This window comes from Ammospiza nelsoni, chromosome 16 (assembly GCF_027579445.1).
Source record: "Ammospiza nelsoni isolate bAmmNel1 chromosome 16, bAmmNel1.pri, whole genome shotgun sequence".
In the NCBI taxonomy this organism is placed as follows: domain Eukaryota; kingdom Metazoa; phylum Chordata; class Aves; order Passeriformes; family Passerellidae; genus Ammospiza; species Ammospiza nelsoni.
In genome coordinates this window covers 5323647-5341838 of record NC_080648.1, presented here as the reverse complement: position 1 = coordinate 5341838, position 18192 = coordinate 5323647, and the positions used below count along the sequence as shown (strand labels likewise).

The 18192-nt window shown below is 43.4% G+C and overlaps 1 protein-coding gene across 2 annotated transcripts in view; it reads right to left on the bottom strand.

Annotated features, from left to right (window-relative positions):
* Positions 1 to 18192, bottom strand: part of SLIT3 (slit guidance ligand 3) — a 487770-nt gene that overhangs the window by 41796 nt on the left and 427782 nt on the right. For both annotated transcript variants that reach the window (XM_059483464.1, XM_059483463.1), the window contains 2 exons: positions 15805 to 15902; positions 9662 to 9801 (listed from right to left, as the gene is read on the bottom strand). In XM_059483464.1, the coding sequence (XP_059339447.1) occupies positions 9662 to 9801; positions 15805 to 15902 (238 nt within the window). The remainder of the gene's footprint in view (positions 1 to 9661; positions 9802 to 15804; positions 15903 to 18192) is intronic.

Below are 18192 nucleotides of genomic sequence, written 5' to 3'. Positions count from 1 at the left end.
AAGAGTTAAGCAACTCTTTTAATCCCAAGTAATCTTTTGTTCCATCAAGGCATACTTATTCTCTTTAATCAAATCTGAAGAGAATAGGTAACATGCAAGCAAACAGAGAGCAGTCTGATAAACCACAAAATATTTCAGTTTTCAGATTACAACCAAGTTATAGTGACAGGTGGAACTTTAACAGGTGGATCTCCCTTTGCTCGTAACTCATGCAAGAAGAAAAAAATAGAAAAAAGGAAAAAAATAGAAAGAGAAAAAAAAATCCCTGAACAATAGCCAAGGAATTCTGCTCCTTCAAAACCACCTCCCTTGTCACCTTTGCTGACATTGTCTTAAAGAAACACAGATTTTTTTTTTTTTTTTTTTTTTTTTTTTGTCTCTTGCAACATTTTCCTGGCCTTATTTTTCAACAGAATCATGAATTTCATGGGGCTTTCCACAGGGCTCATTGCCTATGAAGAGCTGCCAAAAAACACGCTCAGGCTTTTCTGAGCGCTCCCCACGTCTCAGAGCGAAGCCAAAACAACAATAGGGCAATAAAGATGACTTTTACACACAGTTTAATAATCATCTATCTTTTTCCGTTCTCTGCTGTCATGAGAGCTATTTATTTCATGCCCCATTAGACTTTTAAAACCAGGATCCAAGCTCTGCTATTCCTCCCTAATCAGTAAAAGAGAGGCTGGATGCAGTAAAAGTATTTTACTTATTTATCTTTAAGTGAAACTGCAGTTCTGAGAAGACAATGTAGAGCAGCAATTTGCAACCAATGAGTTCAACGATTTTTCTTTTGTTCCATGTGTCAGTTGGGTGATACTTTGTTGTAATATACTGACAAAACAACACAGAAAATATCCCCGTCCTTAATGCAAGAGAAGCTTTAGTAGGGCCTGCAGGACTGGCAGTAAATATGCTGCTGAGGATTTCACAATATTACTTGAGAAAAGGAACGTGCTTATGGTGAGGGAAGGATGCAGAAAGCCTGGCCTGCATCCACAGCATGGAAACTTTTCCAGGGCTTCAATAGTGTGGTGCAACATTCTGAACTCTGCCAGGTGAGCCTGAGTGGAATTTGTCTCCTTGCTGCTAATAAAAAACACTCTGCTGTTCTTCTCATAGGAGATTACTCATTTTATATCTAATAAATTGCATTGGAAGAAATGTTTACTGTTGCTTTGTTTCCCCCTTCTCTCTGTTCAGTCATTAAAAAGAAGTCAGTGCCAATTGGAAGTTTCAGAACACTGAACCTAAAAATTGTTGGGTGGAACAGACAGGGTGTTCCTCCAAGGAAGTAATTCAGTAAGGAATGTTGCTGATGTTTGATGAAAATGATTTGAGGCTCATCTAAGAAAATAATTAAAAAAAAATTTTACTTCCAAACTATTTCAACTTGCAATGAACAAATGAGAAACTCTGTGAAAATCCTTCAGCAGCAAATGCTGTTATGTTAGATACAAAAACATAAGAGAAATCACCTGAAATGCACTGTAACAGAGTAAATTCTGCATGATCATTGAAGTTTGCTCTTGCTTGACAAACACTGCCCACAATACTTAGCAGGCAAAAAGAGTTATTTATGCTTTTTATCCTGTCTTAATTGCTAAAAACTCCCAGGTTTTCCCTTACCAGGTTTTGGCCTGCTAAGTGTGAACCCTTAAGTTTGATTCCATCCTGGGATTCCCACAGTGGCTTGTTTTTCAGATTCAAGGAGAAATTCTCCCTAAGCTTAAGGTTCAGCAAAGGGAGCATGGGTAAAACCAGTTCTGGGCAGGGAAATAATGATCCTTTCAGTGTTTCAGAATCTCAGAGAAGGAATGTGTGCTGTGCACTGCTGGAGTATGAAAAACCATATTCAACATGCCAAATGCCACACAATGCAGTGTGGGAAACATTGACTGAACCAGACAATTTCCAGTGCCCCTGCAAGGTGGTGACCTGCCTGAAGCACTGTTCCTCAGAACCACAGTGTCTGGGAAAGATCTTCTTTTGCTGGACACCATGCATTTTTGAGCTGTATTTATTCATATGGATGTTTTCCAGTTGTTTGGAATAATTTGAGGATCAGTTCAGCTATCCACACAATCTAGTGCAGAAGTGACACCTGAGATGCCACACATCTGAGATGTTCCTCCTGGGCTAACAGAGAGGACACCCTGTGGATTCCTGCTGATCTGAGCAGGGAATGGGGCTGGAGCCTGTTAAAAATGCTTTGTCTCCAGCACTCCTTGCTCCAGAACTCCCATGGGATTCTGTAGGAGCGTTCCCAGTCCTTCATAGACTCCTCCAAGGTGGCTCCATCCCAAGAGCTGCTCCAGCCTGGCTCCCCTGCACAGGACACAGTTCTTCAGGAGCTGCCTGATTTCCTTGTTTCCCACTGTGTTTCCTGACAGACTGGATTTAATGACCCTCAGATCCCATTTGAGGATGAATTCGCTCTGCTCATCCTACAGGACAGCAGTAGCTGACATTCCACTTTCTTGCAGGTATGCTGTCCTGCTGAACAAGGAGGAATTCTCTGGTATATAATTCTCTGGTATATCTTATTGCACAAACATGACATTTTACATTTGGGAGAGGGGAGTTTGACCAGAGGAGATGCTGGAGCACTCCAGCACAGCAGGACACCCACACTGAGGCTGAGGACAGGCTGCAGCCCTGCCAGCTGCTGTGTTATTTCCTCCCAGAGGGTCAGATAAGAGTCCAATCTGATAGCAGTGATATGTGGTTCTCTCTTCATAAAACAGGGCTGGGAATGGGCTTAGGCTCTTGAACAAAGCCCAAACCTTCCAGGTCTTCCAGCACTTCTCACTCCCAGTAACACAACTGGGAAATGTGGGTGCCTTTTTGTGTTTCATGCAGAAAGTGAGTACACTTCACATCTGCCAAGTAACTAAAACTGAGAGACTTCCATGTAAGGCAGAACTCCTTCAAACAAAAAGGAAGAAAACACACTAAACTCTGACCACAATTTTCTCTGTCTTGAGGAAATTATGGCTGAAGTTCCAAAATGTAAAAGGAGTTGATAGCTAAGTACTTGTTTAAGCCTTCAGCATTTATTAGTCAGCCCAGGTCCCTGTGGAACCACAAGCTGAACCACACCACCTCAAACATCCTTGCTCCTGTAGCAAAAATTTGGGGGAAAAAAGCAGCTTCAGTGCCATGATCCCTCTCAGCCTGCCCAGGGGTGGCTTGGGGACAGAGCCACACAGGTGCCACAGCAGCCAGCCATGGGGGGCTCCAGGACAGAGGGACAGCCACGAGCTCCACACAGCTGCAGCTCTCTGGCTGCATTGGTGCTGCTCTCTGGAACCATCTGGCTGCATCTTGCAGCTCTCCCTGCAGCTGTCTGCATGCACTGGTGCTGCTCCCCCTGCAGCTGTCTGGCTGCATTGCTGCTGTTCCCTGCAGCTGTCTGGCTGCACTGTGCTGCTCTCTCTGCAGCTGTCTGCCTGCATTGGTGCTGTCTGCCTGCACTGGTGCAGCTCTCCCTGCATTGGTGCTGGGCTTTGGCCAGACAGAGTCACCACAGTGGGACACTCCAGGAAAAGAGCCCCCAATCACTAACAGGGACCTGGGCTCTGAAAGAGCTCAGAGCTCTCAGATACCACAGGATACCACAGGGTCCCCCTAAGGTAAAACAGATCTCAGCCTTCTCTTCCAAACACATCAAACCAGAAATAGTTCCTAGCTTTATTTTATTACTATTTATTTTGAGAAGGATTTTTTTTTCAGTGATACAAACTGCTCGCAGCTTTTTCCCAGGCAAGCAAACTATTTTAAACATTTGCTCCTGCCCTCTCTTTGCCATGGGTTACTGGGTATTTTAGTAAAGACCTATTTTCAGTAGTGGAAGCCACTAATTATTTTTTTTTTAGGTTTCAGAACAAAGAAGCGGGGGCATTGTTGAGGCTTTTTAGGATCTTTGGCAAATAGGAATGCCTTTTCTGGGTTTTTGGTTTGGCTTTTTTTTTGTGTGTGTGTGTAAGTGCTACATATTTCTTCTTCTGCTAAAATCAGACAGGAGGAGGAAAAGTCACAGCAAACAACAAAACCAAATAAACCAGCAGGCAAAGCAGCAAAGCACTGAAAGCACCCAGGGCATGTTTGGTGCAGCCCATTTGTTCCTCTGTGCATGTTCGGACCCCTCTTCTCGTGGAGGCACAGAGGGCAGAGAGGCTGAGGACAGATCTCTTTGGAGGGATGAGATTCTGTGTTTGAGCCCAGGACTGTGAGCAAAGCAGTGATGGGCTGGAGGAGAGCTGTAACAGAAGGGAACGGGAAAAAGGAAAGGAAGGGGAAATGTCACAGATGCATTTTATGAACAATCCTTTCCTTAGGATTTTTCCTCCTGAGAAGCTGAGAGGCCTCAGGAACAAAATGTAAACATTGATTATCTGCTGCTGTGGAATGCAACAGGTGCATCTGTGATTGGTCTCATGTGGTTGTTTCTCATTAATGGCCAATCACAGTCAGCTGGCTTGGACTCTGTGTCTGAGCCACAAACCTTTGTTATTGATTCCTTCTTTTCTATTCTTAGCCAGCCTTCTGATGAAATCCTTTCTTCTATTATTTTAGTACAGTTTTAATGTAATATATATAATAAAATAATGAATCAAGCCTTCTGAAACATGGAGTCAGATCCTTGTCTCTTCCCTCATCCTCAGACCCCTGTGAACACGGTCACAGGAAAACTCTGAATTTTGCCCCACATTCCCACACCACAAAGCTGAAGGGAAAACACAATGTTTGCATCAATGGCTGGGGACAGGCCGTGCTACAGCCAAAAAAGCAGAGATTAGGAAAACACAAGAAGGGCAAGAACCAGGTGACTGATCTAATGCCTATCCTGCTCTTTCAATGTTTCTTTCTGAAGGGAAGGAGAGCCTACAAAACTGCAAGGAGGAGCTGTAAACCACCAAAAGTCCCAGCAGGTTGTAAAGCAGCCCCAGACTCCTCAGAGTTGGCTGGATTTGGGTACGTGGTTGTCCTGGAGGAATTACATGTTTACAATTCAGCTTCAGGATTAAAATAACCAGTGGGGCAGAGGAAAAATAAGACATCAGCTGACAATTAAAGCCATCAGGATCTGCTACACAGCATGAGGATTGGTTTGGTTATTTAAATACAGGCAACAAATATTGAAAATATTGATTTTAAGAATGGTGGGGAAACCTGGTGATGGTGGGTACAGGTTTGAAGCTTTTTTATGGCATTCCGCTCTCTCCCTCCTCTCAGTCTTTTTTAACTTGCATTTAGTACTTCATGGAATCCATTTGTAATTCCACATTGTTTTAAAGTTAATAGATGGAAAAGAACTAGGAAGGAGGTTATTGTGTGAGCGTGGGCTGCTTTTTGGTGTGGTTTTTTTTCTTTTTTTAAATGAAAGTGAAATGGGGCTGGAGTGTGGGAAATTCCTTCCTCAGCAGTCACTTAACAAATTGGCCATTTTTCATCTGCTCTGAGTCTGGGGAAAGACTGTCAAAGAATTTTAAAAGAAAACACTGCAAAATCTTATTAATTGAAGAAAGATTTTTGGCCTTCATTTTTCCAACCAATGAATGCAAAATTCATGCATCATAATTTGGGATATTGTTCCCTAAAAAGGCTATAACCAGTAAAACCAGGCAGACAGCAGATAGAGCAGGAACACACTAAGGTATGGAAAAAACCAAAGCCTGGATACTGTGACTCTGTCAATAGTCAAAAATTTCAACACATTCATTTTTAATTTGTATTTCATTTAGGAACATAAGATTTACTATCATGATTTAACCATTACTCAACTAAGCCAAGGGGGACCCTAACTGTTTCTTACAGAACAACACACAGACACACTCTTGGATCTTCTTCCCTGCATTCAGACTGGTGGGGTTTTTTTGCATTACAGCATACATTTGTTCTATAAATGCAGAATTTACTGAAATATCACTGCAGTGTTACCAGCACTGTGGTATCCAAGAGCACAGGGGTGATGAGGGATTCAGGCTCCCTGCTTGGCAGGGGAGGAAAGCAGGAATCTGGATAACTGAGCTGGGCACCTCTGAGCTCAGGTTACTGCAAACATCCCAGGCTCCAGTGCCAGACAGACCCTCTGACTGAACATGGGGGTTAACTACAGCTGAGAAATCCCATTTGTACATAGAACCCACAACTCTTGCATAATCATACTGATAAAATGGATGGTATGGATTTCTCCAGCCACAAAATCCAGCCAGTCAACCTGTCAAAGAAATTTCTGTTTTCCATACAAGCGTTGATGAGCTCACTCTGTCTGTCTACTACTTGTTAACAACAGAACTAAGGAGAATATTTGGGTACAGCATAAAGAGATATCACCTACATTTTCTGTCCTGCTAGATACAGCCTGGCTGTGGATGTTCGTGCCCATTGAGAGCTCATTGTCCCCCAGATTACCTCACAGGAAAACTCCTTCCCTGGACTGTACACCTCTGCCTTTCTCTTCTCAAATAAAGAGATCAAATCCATACACCTGGCAAAGCTGGAGCACACAGAGTTTGGTAACTCAACATCTAGCACCAGAGAGAGGCAGGTACCTCAAAACACAGTTCTGGGCACAGGAATAAGCACTCCTGACCCCTGGAGTGAACGGCTTTGTCTCTGAGCTCTTGGCCTTCACACTCTGTGCAATACTGAACTCATCTGCACCTAGCTTTTTTTGGTTGTTTTTGACAGATACTGATATTCCTTCAGTACAAAAAAGGTTCATCTAAAGAGAATATACCTAGAGATACCCTGGATGTCCAGCAGACTTCAGTCAAACTCTGGTTGCAGCCCCTTCTCTTTCAGGTCAGACACACAAACCATTCCCAGGTGTGCTGTCAGGGCTTCCCTCTGTGCTTCCATGGCATTTCCTCCACTTTTGTTCAGCCAGTTGAGCATTTCACATGATTCCCCATTTCTTGTTTGGATTCAACTGATAAGGACCCCCAAAACCATTGCTCAGGTTGGCTTGGCTTGTGGGTACTTTTGTTTGGTTGATGGCTTCAACCCTCCCAGCCATTCTATGATGCTCCTTGTCCTGCTCTGAGGCCAGGAGCAGCTCTGATGGACATTTCAGCCCAGCCAGCTGCACTGCAGTCAGTCCTGCCAGTGACTGGTCAGGTTTGATGAAATATCCCTCTCCAAAATGGAGGTAAAGCAGGTTAAGACAGTTCTGGTATCACAGTTCACCAAACTCTTCCTATTTTAAGCAACATGAGCTATTCTAATATAAGCAACACCCCTATTTTTGCAACCTTTTTCACCTATGATTCATATTGTATTTTCTGGAAGTATTTCCTTATTTTCTTATTGCCTGCACTATGATAGCACATTTTCTGTGGTTTTATATTACCCACATGGCAACAGTGAGCTCTGGTATTTGACAAACTCCTGCTAATCAGCAGAGGCACAGCAGAGCAAACATTCAGATTAAAAAAAACCACACACACACAAAAAAAAAACAAAAAAAAACCCCCCAAAAACCCAAAAAAACAAGAACAAAAAAAAAAAAAAAAAAAAAAGCCAAAAATCAACAAAACAAAAGCCACTGGAAGTTGAGTAAAAATTTTCCTAAAGTATCACACAAGTTCCCTAGCCATTATCCAGATGGCCATTTGAGAAGAAATCCCAATCTAGTTCTTTCCTACCTCTATTGTCTGGGAAAAAAAAAAAGATTCTGCAATAATCCTGTGGAAAGGAAAGTGCATTTGCATATATGCTGGATTCAGTTCCTTACTGGACATGTCTTTTCTTGGCTGGTCAAATCCATTTCCTGTCGTAAATGTAAAGACTCTGCCTCCTTGCATTGAGCTCTGTTAGAAACCACCCAAGAGTAGCTGACATAAATAGTGCACAAGTAAGCACAATGGGCTCAACATCCTACAAGCAAAACTCTTTACTCTGCTAAGCTGATTTTTTTTTTAGGTTTTGGCAGAAATATCATTTTAGAGACCCAATAAATGTACATTTGAGTCATAAGGCTTTGCTCAGCTGAAGATTTACCATGGGCCTCCTTTGTATCAGCCACAAAAGTATTTTAAGAGTTTGGAAATTCTAGAAGCTTTCCTCCTGCCTTACTCAGCCACTCAAGCTTGATCCTCATTAAATCCCCTGACATGCAATATATTCCAGCATACAAGAAGCCCTTCATTGCTTCTCCATGCTCAGGAGGCAATAACCCCATTTCAAAGGCTGGAGCAGGAACTCCTGCAGGTGTTTCCTCACCCTCCATGCTGAGCCAGGAGGGCTGGGCTGTGTCAATGAGTCCATGGAATGCTCCAGAAGGCCTTGAGCAAAACCATTTTTAGATTCCACTCAGGAGAGTCTCTGCTCTTGGTCTTAGGCTGGAAATGGGGGTGTGTATCCTATTCCTATCTGTGGAGCAGTTATCTCCTGTTCTTGGGGCAGTTTTCTTTCTCTCTCCCACAGCCAATCCTCCCTCCAGGAGATCTCTTTGTTAATGGGCCATTAATTATTAATTATCTTCTGTCCATGGCCAGTGAGTGTCCCTGCAGGGCTGAGCCAATCCCAGCATCCCATGGGGAGATGCTCCGCCCAGGGGAGGAGCCAAGCATTCCTGCCTGGATCCAATCTGAGCCTGGCACAGCACAGCAGCCTTTGCCCCCTGCACTGCCAGAGGAGCAGCTTTCTGCTGCCCTGCATGGCCAGAGGGAGCCCAGGCCCATCTGCAGCAGCCCTGGAGCTGCAGAGGAAAACTCCCCCCTTGTGCAGGATCCCTGCTGCAGCAGAGCCACAGCTGGCACTGCAGGAGGGCTGAGCCCCCATGGATGGGGCTGGGACACCCCCTGACACACAGGGGGCAGGGACTGCTCTCACTCTGGAAGTACTTTTTTTGTTGTTTGTACTATTACATCTGTATTTTTAGTTTTCCTAGTAAAGAACTGTTATTCCTATTCCTATATCTTTGCTTGAGAGCCCCTTAAATTCAAAATTATACCAATTCAGAGGGAGGGGGTTTACATATTCCATTTCAAGGGAGGCTCCTGCCTTCCTTAACAGACATCTGGCTTTACAAACCCAGACACTCTTGCAGAAGGTTTAGGAGGAAATTTATCTGCAATGTAAGACATTTCTGACTCCATCTGACTCCACTTCATCCCATTTCTGACTCCCATCCCCAAGCCCTGTGACCATGGACCCAGCAGCTGCCCGCACTCCCTGACCTGGCTCATACTGAGGACACCACCAGAGCCTTCAGCTTCTTACAGAGCCTTTCCCCACCCACGTATGAAATGGAGATCAGGAATTCAGCAGGCTCACTGTATTTAACACATGCAGAGCCCTGAGACATCAGGTGAAAGCCAACCCCCCCTAAGCCAAGGTTTTCCAAGGTTCAGGACAGGTGTATGTCAGGCTCAGTACTGAGAATGTGCACACTGAAGCAGACACTTGTCTGATCCCTTAAATACTATATTTCAATGTATTTTACAATGAGGCATCAGTATTTTGACTCAGAAAAGTGGCCATGTTTGTGAGCACATATATTGCAATATTAGTAAAATTAACATTTTGCCAGGAAGAGATTCAGATTATTTAGAAGGGGACTAGATTTTCAATTAATCATATGCTCGCGCACTAAGTAAACATTATTTAGTTTGGACCCTTCCCTTCAGGCACTCCTCATGGATTCCTTTCTTACCTGTGTAATTGGGAGGGCAGAGACACACATAGTTGTTGATCCCATCCACACACGTAGAGTTATTCTCACAGTCATTATCTTCACAGTCATCTGGGTTTATTTCACACCTCTCCCCCTCATACCCAAGAGGACAAGAGCAGCTTTGGAGAAAGAAAAACAAAAAAAAAAATGTTAGCATGGATCTAAAGGGACAGGAGGTTTGAGGTATAGAACTGAAATTAAAACATATAAAAGTTGGTTGGAGCCAAATTCACTGCTGCTGCGAGGCATAGAGCAATTTAACCTCAAGTGTTTGGTGAAAGATGCAGTCTGATGGTTCCTGGGGTTATGTAATTATTTACAGGAGACAAAACTCATCCTCAGGAGCCAGCCTCTGCCATGCTCCCTTTGCTGCTTTATTGGGAACTCTGGCCCTTAGCCGAAGCGAGCAACTCCAGGGCAGGAGAGCAAACATTCATCACAATATTCAAATCCTTGTTGTTTTTGTGACAATGTGGACATCTGCCTGCTGAGGGCTGCCCAGTGCCAAGACATCTTGGCAGCTCTCAGATACCTCAGTCTCCTCAAAGAACAGCAGCTTGAGTTGAGTTTACAGACATGAGAATTTTCTGCTCACTACTGCTTTGTCACTTGTCCAAACAAGAAATGTTTGGGGATGATTGCTTTTATAAGTGCTGTAAGATTTCAGCTCCCTCCACATCTATTTGGAGAAGAGCTGATGATGCCCAGATAATTCAGCTAAAACACAGAGCATGGCACAGCCAGTAATGGCCCTGTGAGGATATGGACACTAGTGAAGAATAATCGCACTAGACATTTTATCTCACAGGAGTGTGATGTATGGTCCCTAGGGGGAAGATAGAAAACTAAATGGCTGAAGAATGGCTTGATTTTTCTTTTTTTCAATCTCCATTTCCTCTCTACATCTAGAAGCTACAGTTACAAACAGAACCTTTATATTTTAAACTATCTGTAAGTGATGAAGAGGTGGAGGGCAGAGTTTCCTAAAAGAGAGTCCAGAAACAGGAGTTAAGTGCTCCAGTAATATCAGGGGTTTCTGAGAAGCCAGCAATGATATTTGAAATGTCAGTTTTGAAGTGCCAGCATTGCTGTTCAGTAGTCACAGAAAGGGCTGTTTGCAGTCCCAGTCCAAACTACACATTCCCTCTGCTGTTCATTTCCTTTCTTATGCAGGCTCTGGTGGCAGAAAAGAAACTGAGCAAATAAAAAGCACTCCTGATTGATGAGGATGAAAACCAGAAAGCACTGCAGCAGTCACACTAATTGCCATGCACTGCTTTTGGAATCCAGGAGGATTTCCAAGGCAGACATTGCTGCAGGGTGCTGTTTCCAGCTCTGACAGACAAAGAGGACCTGAGGTGGTTACCCTGCTTTATGCAGGAGATGGGGAAAGCCCTGGGGGAAAAGGAGCTCTTCAGAATCCATGAAGAGCTTCAGGATTTTCCCTTCCCTTCCTGCTGTGTGCCGCACCCTGAGCAGAGTGCAGAGTCCCAAGGGAGGGATGGCTCAAAGCTCTGCATCCACCTCAGGAGTCCCAGGCTGGATCAGATTCCTCATAATGTGCAATCTCAGAAAGGAGTCATAAAGAGGAGAAAAAAATGGGAAGGAAATGTGTCTTGAGCCACCACAACAGGAAGATCTCCCAGATGGGTCCAGAAGAGGGACACTGGTCACATTCAGAACTCATCTTCATTCTGCAGGGACCATCCACAGGTCATGAGGGTTAGAAAACCTTCACCATGAATAACCAAAACCAAGCTGCTCCAATAAATTCAATTTAGGGCACAATAAATCAATAAGGAATATTTTCTTTTCCTGTCTCAAGCTCATTATTGCTAATAAAACATGTCCTCTTGCTGACCCAGAGCCAGAGGATCACAGGAGGCAGAAAGAAGAGCTGGCACACCATCTTCTGTGGCAATGCAAGTGTCAGGGAGGGGGTTAAAGATATCTAATTAAATATAGTGATACATTCATCATGTCTAGATTTCTGATTACAAAACCCCATTTTCAGGGGTTGATAACTCGCTCATACAAATCTGCTCCAGGCTGCAATTTGGAAGACAAAGTCTCAGTTTGGGAACAGAATTTTTTGTCTCCATTTAAAGAAAAGCAACAAGAGTGGCTTTGTGCTGGTGATTTTTTATGTGAACATAACACCATTTTCCTTTCACAAAAGGATTGGGACAGCTTGGGTGTGTGCAATTAAAAATGTCATTATTAAACACTATCACAGTAATGGTTCACAGTGGAGATACCATTAGTAACAATTCATTTGGGATTGTTAACATAAATTGCTCAGTATTAGGACACATTCCATACTCAGGGAAATGTCAGAGTAATTGATGGCGTTTGGCTACTGGTCCTTATGTAGCATAGGGAGTCTTTACATTATTGCTTACGTACAATTCTTTATTTTGATTTGCTTTCAAATGTCCCAGATATGAGGCCTGAAATGAAAAGATAAAACATACAGCTTGGGACCTGGATTGAACCACATGTTGAAAGAATTGCAGCTTGGGACTGTTTGTATGTACTATCCCAGAAAAAGCTTAGAAGAAAAATGAAGTCTGCTGAGTGACTGGGAGGTCATCAAACTTGGGTTCCAGCTGACCGAGGGAGAAAATGAATTCCAGAGACAATGATGAGAACTTTGCAGTGACTCAGTAGTGAAGCAGTGTGAGACAGCATTTCTTGTGGATGCTGGAAACAATGGAGCCATGCAGGAAACAACAGTGTTTTAATAAAAGTCCAAATTCCCTATTCCTCCTGTTCAGGGATTTGTGTTGTGTTTCCCTATAAAGAATTACATAACATCCCATTATCCCCATGAAGTTTCAAGGCAACACTTAGGGGTAAACTTTTGGATCCAAAGCATTTTGTAAGTTTTTTTTTCAAGCTGGCAATTTTTAAAGTTTACTGTACTAGATTTTTAAAATAAACTCTAATGAAAAAAATGTAGCATCTGTTTGTTTAAAATAGATAGCCATACAGTGTGTCAAGTTTCAAAAAAGCTTTTAAATAGATATAGTAAATTCTTTCAGGAATATTACATGGTAAAGATGCCTTTTATGTCTAGATCCCAATGGAGTAGCCTGAAAGTCTGGAAGTGCAATGTTTTTCCTTGAACTAGGCAGAATTAACACTAGGCAGTTAATCAGTTCCAGGATTTTACATTTATGAGGGCACTTACAGTTTGTGGAAAATGCTAAAAAAAGCGATCTGGGAACCGGAGGGGGTTTTTATATGGAGAAAAGTTAAAATAACCCAGAGCCTTTGTGTCCCAGCACCGCAGGTTAGCAGGGATCAGCTGCTGCCTGTGACAGCTCTGCTCCTGCCAAAGCCTCCCCTCCACATGTGCTGAACCACCAGGACATGTCTCACTGGCCATTTCTCTCATTAGCCTTTATAAGTGACCTTTTGGACAACCTGGCAGGCACAGATTAGATTAGAATCAGCAATTCAAAGGGAGGAAGAATGTCACCATCATATTTTCTGAAAAATCCCCTTGCCCAGGATTCTCCTCTTGGGAAGCTTAGAAGCCTCAGAGAAAAAGAAAAACAATAATTATCTCATTTGCTTCTCCTGTATTTTGCTGCTTTGGAATGGGGTTTGGAGATTGTTTATCCAACAGGTGGCTGTTTGATTGGTTTCATGGGAATTGTTTTAACTTCCAATCACGATCAGGCTGTGTCAGGAATCTGGAATGAGTCAGGAGTTTTTCATTATTATCTTTTAGCCTTCTGTAAGTATCCATTCTCTATTCTTTAGTATAGTTTTAGTATAGCATTCTATTAGAATAGAATAGAATAGAATAGAATAGAATAGAATAGAATAGAATAGAATAGAATAGAATAGAATCCTTCTAAGAACATGGAGTCAGATTCATCTTTCCTTCCAACAACGGGGACCCCAGAAAATACCACAGAAGAACTTCACATTTCCACTCCTCTGAGCCACACCATGTCACTTATCTATTCCTCAACACAGAGGTCACCCCTACTTGAAGGAGGAGAATATGAAAATGACTCAGGATTGAAAAAGTGCAAGGGTAAAAGAGGAGGGGGTAACTGCAGCTGAACCTTTGCCCTTGCTGTCCCACCAGGATCTGCCATTCCAGCAAACCTGAGTGCCTCAGCCCCTGCTGCTGACAGCCCTTGTGGGCACCAGGCACAGCGGGGGCCTTGGGCTGGAATCTCAGTCATAACTAAGAGCTTCCTGTCTTTGGGGGGAACATCACCACCTTAGCATTATTTCAAATGGTAATTTTCTTGTCTAAGGCCACAGAAACTTGAGAGTTAAACGGCTTGGCATTTCACAGGGAGAGAACTTTGGCTTAAGTTTCCTTTTTACAAGAGTAAAGATTTGACAAGTTTGGCAGCGGGGCTTGTGTATGAATATATTTCCCTAGGGAAGAGAATATACAGAAGATATAATTTCTTTTACAGGCCACACAACAAAAAAAAATCCAAGGAGGCCTCTCATGAAAATGTTTCTGACATCCGCTTCCTCACAGCACATAATGCAGGGCAGTGTTTTCCCATCCTGGTGAACACAATTTACAAAACTCTAACTGCTGCCATCCACTGGAGAGATTTCCCACCAAAAAACCCAACCCAACTAACCAAGTTCAATCTTAAATGTTTCTGCATCTTCCTTGTCACTCTGTTCCATCTCCATACCACATTTCCCAAAGCCATGCTAAAGCTCCACAGTCCTGCAGAGCCACAGAGGTTATGGACTGACTGAATTAAAAACAAGGAGAAAATGGAGCAGTGCATATGCTGAACATTCAATTTCATGCAGCAGGGTTTTGATGAGATATGGTTTTATGTGTCTTTTATTAGACCAACTGAAACTATATAAATAACTATAAAAAGCAGAATCCTTCCCTATAAAGCCTCGAATGTTGTTCAGCAACAAAACCACCCCTGCAGTTTTATAAAGGATCTCAAAAACAATGCTTATTTGGAACTGAGGCAAAGCCTCTGAAATTGTAAAATTCATTCAATTCATGAGAGAAATGCAGAAGTAGCTCTCAATTCAGGCCATTCAAAACTCTTTATCTTCTACCACAGAACAAAACACAAATGCTAAAGAAAAACCCAATCCAAAATACATGTGGAAGGCTCTCATTCTAGTATTATGGATATTATAAAATGTTTTACTACTGCATTTTTAGTATCAGCTATATTTTCGAAAAATGGGTACTGAGTGACAAACTCCAGATATTCTAATGTGGTGCAGTTTTACATTGGCACAAGCTGGAAAAAGCTGTGTACATCAGTGACCAGAAGCAGTGTCCTCTGTCCTGCCATGTGCTGCATCTGCTTCTGGAATCAGGGGATTATTGAGGGTGGGCACAGAGAGAAGCATTGGGGCACTTGTTCTGTTTACTGCTTCTTCTTTTGCAAGAAACATCACAAATGTGGAGGAGCAAATCTATGAAAATTGTAGCAGCTCTTTTTTACAAAGGAACTTTGAATCAACTTGAATGACAATGAGTGACCAAAGCCTCAAACTTGTATTTTCTTAGCTGTGAAGTAGTGCCTGCAGCAGTGCAGATCTCCCAGCTATCTTATTAAAATTTCTGGACTTCTCTCAGAGCATCCCCACCTATGCTACATCTTTGTTATATGGGCAAACTGAAATCCACAATATCCAGCTGCAGAGGTTATTCTCTTGCAGCACAATGCTTAAGATGTGACAATCTCCCCGTGCTTTTTAATTGTTTCTTTAAAGCCTGTTTGTCTGCAAGATTCTTCAGTATGAAAACATTTTGGATCTGGCTGTCAAGCAACAGATGCTCACTTTACAAATACAAAAACAGCTTAGATGTGAGCCTGAAATGCCCCAAGGAAAATTAGGATACAGATAACACAATGCAGAACATAGAGACTGCTCAAAAGCTCTTAAATGTATATTGCATTATGAGGAAATCAGGAGGCCTGTTTCACAGGAAATGATATGTCACACCAAGGAAACCAAAGCAATAGTTTAGTATGGCAAATGGAAATGCCACATGCAGCAGTTTCTATAAAGCAGCCATTACAGTTCATTAATGCAAAGCAGAAACACATTAAATTTTATCATCTCATTTTAAATGAACTTTGTGCTACTACCTGAATCCATCTTTATTTGCCTCTGTGAGGTGGCAGGTCCCTCCATTCTGACATGGATTCTGAATGCAGGAATTAATGGGCACACTGCAGTCTCGACCCTATTTGGGAAAATTCAAAAGAAACAATGTTAGTAAGACTCAAGTTATCAGTGTCTCTTGTTCCTTCACTCTACTTGCGGCACCACTTACAAGAGGTCTGTGGTCTTCAGACCCACAACATCCCCTAATGTTCTTTATTGATGATCAGATTTATTCATGACTTCAGTGAGAATTTGGCAGGGCAGCTGCTTTATCCAATGGGACTGGTGGGTACCTCAGCATCACTTCAGGTTCAAGACTGTAATGAACTCTTTCACTGGAGTGTTTTAAGGAAACAGCTTAAAACCATCACTCCAACACACTTCAATGTTAGTAACAATGAAGAGAATGACTCAGGACCAGAGGTAAGCAGAAGGCCACACACAGTGAGCACAAGCCCACGTGGAGTCAGCACTCACCAAGTGCACTCACCAGGCTCTCAGTTAAACCCTGCAGCAGCAGAGGCTGCTCATTACCATGGTCAGAACCACAGGGGAGAGGCCCTTGGTGTGCTCAGAGCTGAGCTTGAATTTCTGCACAAAGCACACCAAGAGTTCATCACTGACTCAGTTCCATTCTTTAAGATTTCGCTAGAACACACCTCAGTTCTGACTGAATGTCACCAGCTTGAGCCACCTCCACTGCTACTGAACTTTTACTGACCCTTCAAGGCATAAACATATTTCTCTGCTCATTATATTCTGCTGATGAGTACAAGCTATTTGTAAAACTGGCAAATACATTGAAGAGCTTGGTTTTGCTTTTCAGTTGTTGACACAGTAGGGTGGAGTGAAGCCACCCAAAAGCCTCAATACTCAAAGGATCTGAGCAATCACAAGAAGTTCAAGAGATCACTGTGCTCTTCCTGCTGAAGGTCCTGCTAGCAGTGGACCTCTGCCAGCTGATCTGATGGAAAGTTGGTAGATTACTTTTGTCAAGAGGAGAAAAATATCTTGGGAGATACAATAACTCAGTCCAGGTAGCTGGTTTTTTTGTCTTAATTTGTCTCTAGAGTGCTTAACTTGAAATTGGTGCATTTTTAAGCCCAACCAAGGCATAAAAATCCTCAAATCAGCTTATGAGTGTGAACTTTAGTAAAGGGTTCAATTGATCTGGTCTGTCCACTCCTGGTGCTTGGCTCTTTCTCACATGTCCTATGGGTCAGTCCTCCAAATACCACTGAAAGCTTCAGTACTCTGCAGCAGGCAGGACATGTAGCCATCATGTGAAGAACAGAGGAGTCATTGTGAAGAAGTGAGGCACACTGATTATCACAGAATCACTAGGCTGGAAAAGACCTACAGGATCAAACCCAAACTTTGTCTGATCCTCACTGTGACAACCAGACCAGAGAAACCAAGTGCCACACCAGCTGTTTCTGGGATCATCAACCCCTTCTTAGGCAGTTCATTCCAATGCCTAGTAACCATTTCAGTGAAGAAGATTTTCCTGATAATCCAACCTGAACCTTCCCTGGCACAGCTTGAGGCCATTTCCTCTTGTTCCATTGCCTGACCCTCACCTGGCTGCACCCTCCTGTCATCAGGGACTTGTGGAGAGTGAGCAGGTCCCCCCTGAGCCTCCTTTTCTCTAGGCTGGACAGCCCAGATCCCTCAGCCACTCTTGGGGACTGTCCAGACCCTTTCCCAGCTCCATTCCCTTCTCTGGACACGCTCCAGCCCCTCAGTGTCTTGCAGTGATGGTGGCCAGAGCTGGACACAGCACTCGAGGTGTGGCCTCACCAGGGCTGAGTACAGGGAGACAATCTGTTTCTGGTACAAGCCCACCTGGGCACATGGGGTCATGTTCAGCCTTTGGAGACCAGCTCCTCCTGGTTCTTTCCTGCCTGGCAGCTTTCCATGCCCTCTGCCCCCAGCCTGGAGCTGCAGGGCGTGCTGTGCCCCAAGGACAGGCCCCAGCACTGGACCTTATTGAGCCTCATACTGTTGGCCTCCAGCAATATGTAGATACATACATATATTATGCATTTTATATTATAATTTCATCCAACACCACAGAGGAGCTTTGTTAACAAAGCTGTATTTCCTGAGGCTCTGTCTCCAGCATTCCCCAGAGTGAGGAGACGCAGCTTTGCATTTTAAAATTCCTGCAAATACAGGAGGGACAGACTTCTCCATGGCTGTATCAGGAGAGAAACACTTCCAAAGCCCACCAGAGAGCCCTGGCCACCATGCCTGGCAGTGAGTTCATGTCCCAAAGGCCACCAGAGAGCCCTGGGCACCGTGGCTGGCAGCGAGTCCATCCCCACACAGCAGTGCCAGCAGCACGCACGGCGCTCGCCCAAGGCCTG